Source organism: Tiliqua scincoides, chromosome 5, assembly GCF_035046505.1.
Source record: "Tiliqua scincoides isolate rTilSci1 chromosome 5, rTilSci1.hap2, whole genome shotgun sequence".
Lineage (NCBI taxonomy): Eukaryota > Metazoa > Chordata > Lepidosauria > Squamata > Scincidae > Tiliqua > Tiliqua scincoides.
Window position 1 is genome coordinate 136,663,393 of NC_089825.1, and position 10,477 is coordinate 136,673,869.

Genomic DNA, 10,477 nt, shown 5'->3' on the forward strand with positions numbered 1-10,477 from the left:
ATATATTGTTAGATGCGTAATTTCATTCGGGATGCAATGAAATAACAGGTGAAGAAATATTTCCAATCTATCAAAAGTTTTAGCCTAAAAAACAGAGGGGTGGGGCAATGGTACATCACCACGCCCACTGCCTAAGGCATTGCCCCACCCTTTGCATGGGAGAGGTCCATCATGGGTGTGATGTGCTGCTCTCCCGCACCACGTGATGCAAACCCTTGTGACACCACTGCTAGGGAAGCCAAGAACTGAGAAGCATTTGGCCAGGAGATGATCATCCAGGACGCAGCTGTCCTACTACCACCCACTTTTCTTCACAAGCAGGAAAACATGCTTTTCAAAGTCTTGCAAAAATGTCTTGCTACGGTCTCATAAACATATTTTCTTCCACAATATCAAGACAACCTATAATTCTGAAGAGGCAATAATGTCCCTTGTGGTTATCAAATTACCCGTGATTAAATCTTGTGTTTTTGCCCCCTCCTCAAATTTCCAAGGGGCATCTAGTGGCGACTTGTAAAACTACAGGCTTCAACTACAGGATGTTATTAATATCCACGGTGCAGTTCAGACATAGTGCAGAATCACACTGGATTCTGTTGGTCTATTTCATAATGGTTTACACTGTGCCACTACACTTCTATTCTGGGGAGCAAGTGGCCATTTATGTCCGCTGTGCTATTCAAGGATACACAAATGAAAAGGGGAGAAACAGAGGAATTATTGACATGTCTTAGATGCTGCAGGGCTGATTTTTTCCCTGCAAGATGATTGTATTCTTGGTGTCAGTGTTTGTGATGCTGCCACAGATTGTGTGTGAGGTTCCTGTTGCGAGGTGTGCCATCAGTAACCCTCTTGCTATTCTCCACAAGTATTTCCAGGCAGGAGACCTCATCATTGCTGGCATTCTTTCCCAGATCTACATATTTTCAGATGAGATCACTTTCGTGAAACATCCATCACAGGAACTCTCTGATGAACACATGTAAGGGGTGTGTGTGCATTAATTGTATCCTATAAATGTGATGGTAATATCTTCAGGCAAACTGGTTGTAGTTTGGATCTATTTTCAGAAGGTAGAGAATATTTGGAGATGAACCTTGACGTCCATTGATTGTCACTCTGTCACTGTTGCTGCAAAATGACAGAATGTATATGTATCTTTTTCTTTTCTGAAAGACTGCCTGTCCCTAGTTTTGCAATAACAATAATGATGATTATCCTCCCTTTTTTTCTTGTACAGCTGGCATCATATGGGTGAAAGGCTTTAACTCTGAATCAAGAAACCCCTGTACGGTGTAAAACAAATGCTGTGGTCTTATTTACGTAGGCTTGTCATGCTCATTGCAGGTTCCTGACTCAGAATTATCAGCACATTCTGGCCTTGGAATTTGCAGTCAAGGAGATCAACGCAAATCCCTTGATTTTACCCAATGCCACTCTGGGCTTCCACCTCTATAACAGCCACTTCATTGAAAGCGGGATCTATCTTGCCTCAGTAGAACTTCTCTTTGGGTGGGGCAGAATTGTGCCTAACTACAAGTGTGGCAGAAAAAGCATTCCAGCGGCTGTCATTGGGGGACCAACTTCAATAGTTCCCTTACATATGGCCGCCATTCTGTGCATCTACAAGATTCCACAGGTAAGATGTGGAAGTTAGCAAAGCAGATGAAAGCGAGATGAATAAAAGTTTTTTTTTATAGCTACGTCACTGGGAAACCTTTGGGTGAGGTGCACTATAAGTAAAGTTCCAAGAGAGACGGTCTGTCTAATGCACCTTCCAGCAAATATGCTGCCCTCCATTCCTCAGTGTGAATTTGATTCTTGTCTGTTTAGATACAAAAGAACGGCAGAACTGGAAGCGCAGCCTAGGAAAGGAATTGGATAGTATAGTTATGCACCATGTCCTTCCAACAACCATCTAGGTCTCCAACAAACTTTGGCAGTCTAACAGTCTTCTAGTATTCTGTTGCATGTTGCTAATCCACAGTGTACAGTCTTTGCATCAAAATACCATCTGAAATTCTACCTTTATAATTCCATCATATTGATCCAAATAAGTATTATTTTGACTCCTTCTTCTATATTGGCAATTCTCAACCTTTTTCATCTCCTGGCACACTGGCAAGTTGCTAAAATGGTTTAGCATCGGTTTTGCCCATTGACAAGGCGCAGCATTCTGTTTGTTTGTTTGTTTGTTTGTTTGTTTGTTTGTTTGTTTGTTTGTTTGTTTGTTTGTTTATTTATTTATTTATTTATTAACAGTATTAATATACCGCTTTTCAACTAAAAGTTCACAAAGCGGTTTACAGAGAAAAATCAAATAACTAAATGGCTCCCTGTCCCAAGAGGGCTCACAATCTAAAAAGATGCAAATGAATACCAGCAGACAGCCACTAGAACAGACAGTGCTGGGGTGAGGTGGGCCAGTTACTCTCCCCCTGCTAAAAAAAGGAGCACTCACTTGAAAAAGTGCCTCTTACCCAATTAGCAGGGGTAAATTATGTTGGTGATGGGCTTACATTTCCCAATGACCCTACTAATAAATGACCATCTCCCAAAGTCCCGTGGCACGCCTGTGGACCCCTCATGGAGCACCAATGTGCCATGGCACAGTGGTTGAAAATCACTGTTTTATATATATAAAAAAGACTGACTGAATTGCAAATTGAAACTTGATTGGCTCTCAGTGGACAAATGCTTGCCCTGAAACCATTTGGCAAGTATATCAGTATAAACAAAAACCTATGCATAGAGTTTACTTTGAAACTATATCTTCCCATCCCGTTTCAAATGATCTTTAGTTTCTGTATGGCTGTCCTCCGGTGATGAATGACAACACTCAAGTCTTCTTCCATCAGATGTTCCCTGCGGAAGCCCATCAATACAGAGGGATTCTCCAGTTACTGTTACATTTTGCGTGGACGTGGATTGGAGTGGTTTCTCATAATGAAGATAATACGGAGGTATTTATAGACAATGTGCTTGCCATGTTTAAACAGAGAGGCATCTGCTTTGACTTCATAGCACGATTTCCACTCATATCGTCATCTATTACCAAAATGGAGAGCGACAGTTTCCAAACAATCAACACCATTATGAGAAGCACTGCCAATGTTGTGCTTGTGTATGGAGAAATTCAGACCACAATGATCTTGAGGATGCTGAACCACTTTGCAGAGTTTGAGGGTATAGCAGCAAAGATGAAGGGTAAAGTCTGGTTTATGACAGCCCAGATGGACTTCACATCATTTTCCTTCCAAAGGCATTGGGACATTGATTTCCTCCACGGCGCTCTGTCTTTTGCCATTCACTCTGAAGAGCTACTTGGATTCCAGAAATTTATTCAGCTCAGAAATCCTGCCTCCCAAAAAGAAGATGGCTTTTTCAGGGAATTCTGGGAAAAGGTATTTGATTGTTCATTCCCCAGCTCTGTTGCAAATCAGGTGGGCAGAGAGAACTGCACTGGAGAGGAGAAGCTGGAGACTCTTCCTGGGTCTGTGTTTGAAACCAGCATGACTAGCCACAGCTACAGTGTCTACAATGCTGTCTATGCTGTGGCACATGCTTTGCATTCCATGTATTCATCAAAATTCAAAAACAGAGCAATGCCATATGGATGGAGAGAGAAGATCCTAAATCATCCACCATGGCAGGTAATGGTGAACAAAAGATTAGTGGATGGGGATATCTCCCACAAGAAAAGGTCCACTGTGTTTGGGGCTATTCAGTCTAGACAGAAGGTGCCTGGGGGAGGGGGCATAATTGAGACATGTGATATTATGCATGGGTTGGAGAGAGTGGATAGAGGGAAGTTCTTGACCATCTCACGCAACTCCAGAACTGGATGGCTGATTGCGAGAGTGGGTTGAATTCTAGAGTCCCCTCCTTTTCAACAACCACATAGCCATAATGAGGACTAATTCACCCAATTTTCTCTCCTACTCATGTCTGCATCTTGTTATCCCCCTTCACCTTCCGTCAGCACAGGGGCAGGATGCAGGGAGATGGAAGAAAATAGAATAAGGCAGTAGTTCTCAAACTGTAGGTCCTGGACCCACCAGTGGGTCATGACCTACTTTTTGGTGGTTCATGAAATCCACAGGGCAGATTACATTCTGTTTATCAAGGGCTGGACAAGCTGCTGCTGGAGGGGGAGCCTCTAAAAAGTTTGAGAACCACTGGACCAAGGGATGGAATTAGATGGGAGGGATGAATGAATCCATCATTCCTAAGTTCAGCATGTGTTTTACAGAGACAGAAACTGATTCCAAGTGGATATCCAGAATTTCTTGGAAAAGAAGATAGTTCTGCCAAATAGGCACACTCCTTCATTTATTAACCCTTGCACAAGGCAGCATTTGCTTTGCTTTTCAGGTTCATGTTAGTTCTCTTGTAAACCTGCTAGTAAGGGGTTGTCCTGATTGTCTCTGCTCTGTCTCTTTCTGGAATTAGATTTTGTTCTTCTGAAATGTGTCGATTGTCAAAGATCAGCACACTGTTATGTATTAGTATGTCTTGTGCCTCCTTTGAAATTCTTCTTCTGTTGTGGTTCCTTGTAGCTCCATCACTATTTGAGAAACATCGCCTTTAACACCACTACTGGGAAAAGGATTTCCTTTGATGAAAATGGGGAATTAAAAGCTGGATATGATCTTATCAACTGGGTCACATTCCCAAACATGTCTTTTCTGAGAGTCAAAGTTGGAAAAGTAGACCCAGTGATTTCCACAGACAAGGGGCTCACTGTTCATGAGGATGCCATTGTTTGGCCCAGCAGCTTTAACCAGGTGGGGTATTTGAACTTTTCAAGTGTATCTTATAGATTCCTCAGTGTTGACTGCTGCCCAGTCACCATTGGTGCTCACTCACCATTATAGCCACAGAGTCTTGAGCAGCTGCTGAAGTGAAATTTTTTTTAACGTAGGTCCTGATGCTAAAAAGTTTGGAAACCACTGCTTGAGAACAATGCTTTATGATTAGTTGGGTCAATACCACAGGACTTCTTGGAGATAAAAGGGTGGCTGCCAAAAGCAGCCTCTGAGAAGAGCTTACCAATTTTGCTCCATCATCAATATGAATCAATATACATGTTTTCAGTGTGGAAACCTGCAAATGAGACTATGGATGCAATAATGAAAGTGCGCTGGGATGTCACACGTCCCTTGCGTTTGCCCAGCAGTGTCACAAAAGTGTCGTAAAGCACCTTCATGCGACAGAGAGAGTAATCCTATCCTCGTTCCTGGGCAGTCTGTAGCAGTTCCGGGCTGCTAGGGTCAGTGGCAGAGATTTGAGTAGCCCCATTAGGGATGCTGCCGCCATTTACCTGGGGTGAGGGAAAGCAATTCCCCTTACCCCAGACAGAGCCGCTTTCAGTCCTAACCCTACCTTGGATGTGGGGCAGGCCTGCCGGCCTACCTGGTCCAGGGCAGGTTAGGATTGGTCTGTAGGAAACTGAAGGGGCAATTTGGGTTAGCCTTACTTTAGGATGCCAAGTCTATTATAACAGGAGCAGAAGCTGTAAAGTGATCAATTTAGCAACTGACCAAAAAAAGTGCCAGGGTGGAAAAGAAAAGCAAATTGTAATGCATTTGTAACAAGCATGAAGGAGCAGAAGCAAACTGGAACCACTTGATTGCTAGTTTTGCAGGTGGAGCTGATACTCAAGCCCAGACCTTTCTTGAGACAGTGAAGTCCTCCCGGCTCCCCACCACACAGTAAGGCAGGACTGGTGGGGTGCACAGGTAGTGATTGTGGGGAAGCAGAGCCAGTAGCAGACCGTCTTCTTTGAGAGATGTTTGTTCCCAAAACACATCTCATGATGCTGACCACTCCCATTTCCCAGCAGGTACTGCCCCTTTCAGTGTGTAATGACAATTGTCATTCAGGTTTCTTCAGGACAAAGAAGGAAGGGGAGCCTTTTTGCTGCTACGACTGCCTCCCGTGTCCAGAAGGGAAGATTTCAACCCAAGACAGTAAGATATGTCATGTCAACATCAACATATGTATAGGCAGCATATCTGTATCAGATTGTCCAAGTCAGTAGAGTAGCTAGAGGGGGTGCAAAGCACAAAGTTTTGCAGGCAGCCTCACCGTGCCATGCCAGAGACCAGCCCCCCTCCTTTCTGAGCCGTTCTGGGCTGCTAGAGCAAAACTGAAGCATATAGAAAGGCTCCAAAGGGGAGGGGGCAGCTTGCACCTCACGGTGAGGCTCTCTGCAGAACTTAGTGTTTTGCACCTCCTCTAGCTACACTGCTGGAACAGATAAAAATGGCTCAAATTAGAAAGTGTTGTTAACTGGTTGTCACGTCTGCTGTCCAATAAGACCATGAAGCACACTGTACCTGCTGAATTTACTCTTTTTACTGTAACACGCAATGTGAATTTACTCTTTTACTCCACTTGATAAATCAACCGTCCATCAGTCAATATTTTCTGTATTGCTCAATCAATCAACAATAATTTACAACGGACATGGGTGCTGTTACATAAATAATAATCAATAATGTGGAGGTAGTGTTAACTTAAAATATTGCCATCCATGGTTAACTGGAATCGACCAGATCACATTCCACAAAATTGGGGGGAGGAATTGACCCCCTTCCCAACTGCAAAAAAATCCTTTCAGTTTCAAATCAGCAGCTTTGATTCCAGATTCCGTAATAGGAATGCTTAGTTACAGCAGTGAATTGTGTATGGGGCTGTCATATACTGAAACCAGCTCTTGTTTTCCAGACACTGATAATTGCTTTGAGTGTCCAGAAGATCAGTATTCAAACCCTGGCCAGGATTCCTGCACTCCAAAAATCATCAGCTTCTTGTCTTATGGGGATCATTTGGGAATTGGTTTGGCCACTTCAGCCCTTTCCTTTTCTTTCATCACAGCTTCTGTGATGGGCATCTTTATGAAGAACAAAGACACTCCCATTGTCAAAGCCAACAACCGGAACCTCACCTACACTCTCCTAATCTCTCTCTTGCTCTCCTTCCTTTGTGTTTTGATCTTCATTGGACAGCCTGGGAAGATAGTGTGTCCACTTCGACAAACTGGTTTCAGCATCATCTTCACAGTGGCTATTTCCTGTATATTGGCCAAGACCACCATTGTCATTTTAGCTTTCATGGCTACTAAGCCAGGCTCGAGGGTGAGGAAATGGGTGGGGAATCAACTGGCCAGCTCAATGGTTCTTTCCTGCTCCCTTTTTCAAGCCACACTTTGTACTGTGTGGCTCTCAACATCCCCTCCATTCCCAGATGCTGACATGCACTCAATCACCAAAGAAATTGTACTGCAATGTAATGAAGGTTCAGCTCTCATGTTTTACTGTGTCTTGGGCTTTATGGGCTTCCTGGCCATTGTCAGCTTCACAGTGGCTTTCCTAGCCAGGAAGTTACCAGATACTTTCAATGAAGCCAAGTTCATCACCTTCAGCATGTTGGTCTTTTGCAGTGTTTGGTTGTCCTTTGTGCCAACGTACCTGAGCACCAAGGGGAAGTACGTGGTGGCTGTGGAGATCTTCTCCATCTTAGCTTCTGGGGCTGGTTTACTATTTTGTATCTTTTCCCCAAAATGCTTCATTATAGTGCTAAGGCCTGAATTGAATGAAAGGGGGCAACTGATAAGAAGAAAGGAATATAATATCTAAAATATGTGGACCCAATCTAGTTCCAGTTAACTGTTTCTTACCAAAAGTTAGTCCAATGTACTTAGTAGTGGAATGTTTTAACCTTGATGGTACTAATAAATGCCCAACAGGGGATGTAGACCTTATTTCTGCAGTTCCTCCCATGCAGTGAGTTAGAACAGCATTTCACAAACTGTGAGTCCATGTGCCACATGTGGGTCACAACTCCGTGCTGGTTTACAGGGTTGTGTTTTTGCTCCCAAATGCTACATTATCCTAATGAGGCCTGAGCTGAACATGAGAAAGTAGTTCATGAGAAGAACGAAGTAATTAATTCCGAACACCATTAACTCTGTCCCTGTGAGATTTTACAGTGGTAGTATGGCAGGTAAAAGGCCTGTTATTCACCACCAAATCTTCATTAAATATTTCTGCATCAATGTTCTTGATGTGTTGATGCATTAGTTTCCAAATTCTCACGAATGGGAAAATCCAGCACAAAGTAACTCAAGTCAAGTCACAAGTCTCCATCCCCCTGTTACTTGACTCAAAAATGGGCACTTTCCGAGTTGCTGAGTCACCCTTTTGCAATTTTAAAGTCAAGCCACCCCCTTTAAAAACCCAGCCATGGGAAAAAACGGGGCTGCTGTCAGGATGTGTGTGTTGGAGCTCACTTTAAACACTTCCCTGCTGCTCCATCTCATCCGTAAACAGGGCAGGAGGGGGTGGGACGGACTGCAAGAGATCCGGGACAGAAGAGGCAAAAGGGAAGAGGGTCATGTGCAGCAGCTGGGCGGTTTGCCAGGACGACCTGATCCTTTGCAACTCTACTCCAAAGCAGTCCCACTGAAGCTGGTCATTCAATGAGGGTTCCTCTCCCCCACCAGCCATGCAGTGGAAAACATGATCACTATGAACTGCCTCTCCTCCCCCCCCCCCCCGCTTCCCTGCCTCCTCCCTGGGTTTTGCCAGACAATCATAAGGCAAGAACCCCCTTGGGCTCCTCCTCCTGCCATTCCTCAGCCAAAGAAAATATCAAACCTCCCATCCTTTGCCCAATGGTCATCGATTCCTTCCTTCTTTCCTAATCAGAGATGGTCAAAAGAGCTCACTCCCACCTCCTCCCTCCTGCTCAGATGCTAAAGCAAACATTAACCCTTCTCTGCCTCCCGGCTGAAACTCCTTGCTGCTCACGGTCAGAATGCTGGCACCACAAGGTTCTTCATGGCATGACAACAGAAAGCAAGCACACCCAGGCACAGGCAGACTCCAGTCAGCATGCGTGGGGATGAGTGCCAAGTCAGGGAGCCCTTGACTCAAGTGTTTTTTCTGAGTCTTCCATGTGCAACTTGAGTGTCAATGACTTTGAAACCAATTCATTCAAATGCAGAGACACCACCTTATCATTCCATCACGATCCCTCAACCCGTTGTGAACTAAATTTAACAGTGCAATCACTGTATGCAAAAGAGTCTAGTTATTCACCAATTAATCTTTGCTAACATCCTTTTTGCTGCTAATTTATTGATTTCCAGCCTCATTCTCTATCTGTTCCTAAGTTGGTGTGACTTAACATAAACAACATATAGGATGATTCCAACCAGTGCATTTGACAGATGATGCAGGTCAACACACATTTTGCTTCCTTAAACGTTACACCAATTCCTGCGTATATTTAGGGTGCTGATTCCAAAAATGGCATCCGTTTTGCCCAATCACCTCTATTTTTGGAGACATGGCACAGCCTCTTTAGTGAATGGTTCAAGCAGCTTCCTCATGAGGAAGCCTACACCATGGCTTCCTCATGAGGAAGCTGCTTGAACCATTCACTAATGAGGCTATACTTTATCTCCAAAACTAGATGTGATAGGGTAAAACGCGTGCCATTTTTGGAATCGGCACCCCAAATTCATATCAAAGCACCATAAAATGTGGGAAAAACCTTCTGACCCTCAATTTTGTAGGCCTGTGTAATTTTTTGAGACTTCTTCTCTGTTTTTAACAGCCCTCCTCTCTCTGGGGTTTTGGAGAAAGGAGGAATCCACTAACCCTCGTAGCTAATCTCCATGGTGTGCTAGAGATCTTTGGGGCAAGTTGGCAAGCAGACAGGGCAAGAGGAGGGGGGTCTGGCTGGGCTGCAGAAAGGTTGGGGGCAAGTGGGGGTGTGGAGTGGCAAGCAAGAGCCTTGCCCAAATGGTTCCTTCTCGGGGGCCCAGTGGGATGTGGCAACCATGTTCACCCTATGTGTCCTCTTACCCTTGTCATGCTGCCGGTGCCGACCCCTTCCTGCTCCTACTGGCTCCCTTTGCAGTGCACCAGAGGGCAGATCGGCAAAGCAGTGCTCCCAGCATGTTCCGCACTCCCAGTTGCTTCCCTGTGGAATAGAATACACAGGACTTCCCATGTCCGTCAGTGAATTTCTTCAATGGAAATGGACCAACAGGCAGCAACGTGGACACCTCTATGTATTTCACTGTGTGCTGCATGGATAAAATAGCAGCCAGCATGTCTGACTCTGGTGTGGCTGGAGCAGAAGCAATGCTGGTGTCCCTTTATCATGCTCCTGTATCTGGTACCTGGAGCGGACTGCACCTCCCACCCCTTATTGCTATGCCACTGAGTCAAGCCATCTCACTTGCTCACAATTATTTTTGACTATTTTTTACTTACCTCCTGTTAGGCTTTCCAATTTTCCCGCTCACTTATGGTTCTCCATGGACCAAGCAAGCCATTTTGCTGACACAGGTCGGAGGAGAGGCTGGAGCTGTTCTGGGATGGGAAAAATGGGATAGGATCCTGGAGCAAGTCACTGCCACCAGGATCCACCTCCCCCCTAAATTCCCCACCAACTTTGT

At 44.6% G+C, this 10,477-nt stretch overlaps 1 protein-coding gene across 1 annotated transcript; it reads left to right on the plus strand.

The window, feature by feature from the left end:
- Positions 1-764: 764 nt before the first annotated feature.
- LOC136653773 (vomeronasal type-2 receptor 26-like) lies at positions 765-7,643 on the plus strand. The gene is made up of 6 exons (XM_066630652.1): positions 765-982; positions 1,462-1,639; positions 2,802-3,653; positions 4,560-4,787; positions 5,846-5,972; positions 6,733-7,643. Exons 1-6 carry the CDS (start codon positions 765-767, stop codon positions 7,641-7,643), a joined length of 2,514 nt encoding a protein of 837 aa, XP_066486749.1.
- Positions 7,644-10,477: the final 2,834 nt, after the last annotated feature.

Excerpts from the sequence above, each read along its gene's own strand:
- LOC136653773 (XM_066630652.1), top strand. The coding sequence starts at position 765 with ATGATTGTATTCTTGGTGTCAGTGTTTGTGATGCTGCCACAGATTGTG. Across the intron at positions 983-1,461 it reads GAACTCTCTGATGAACACAT|CCACTTCATTGAAAGCGGGA; the intron begins GTAAGGGGTGTG and ends CCTCTATAACAG. Across the intron at positions 3,654-4,559 it reads TAAATCATCCACCATGGCAG|CTCCATCACTATTTGAGAAA; the intron begins GTAATGGTGAAC and ends GGTTCCTTGTAG.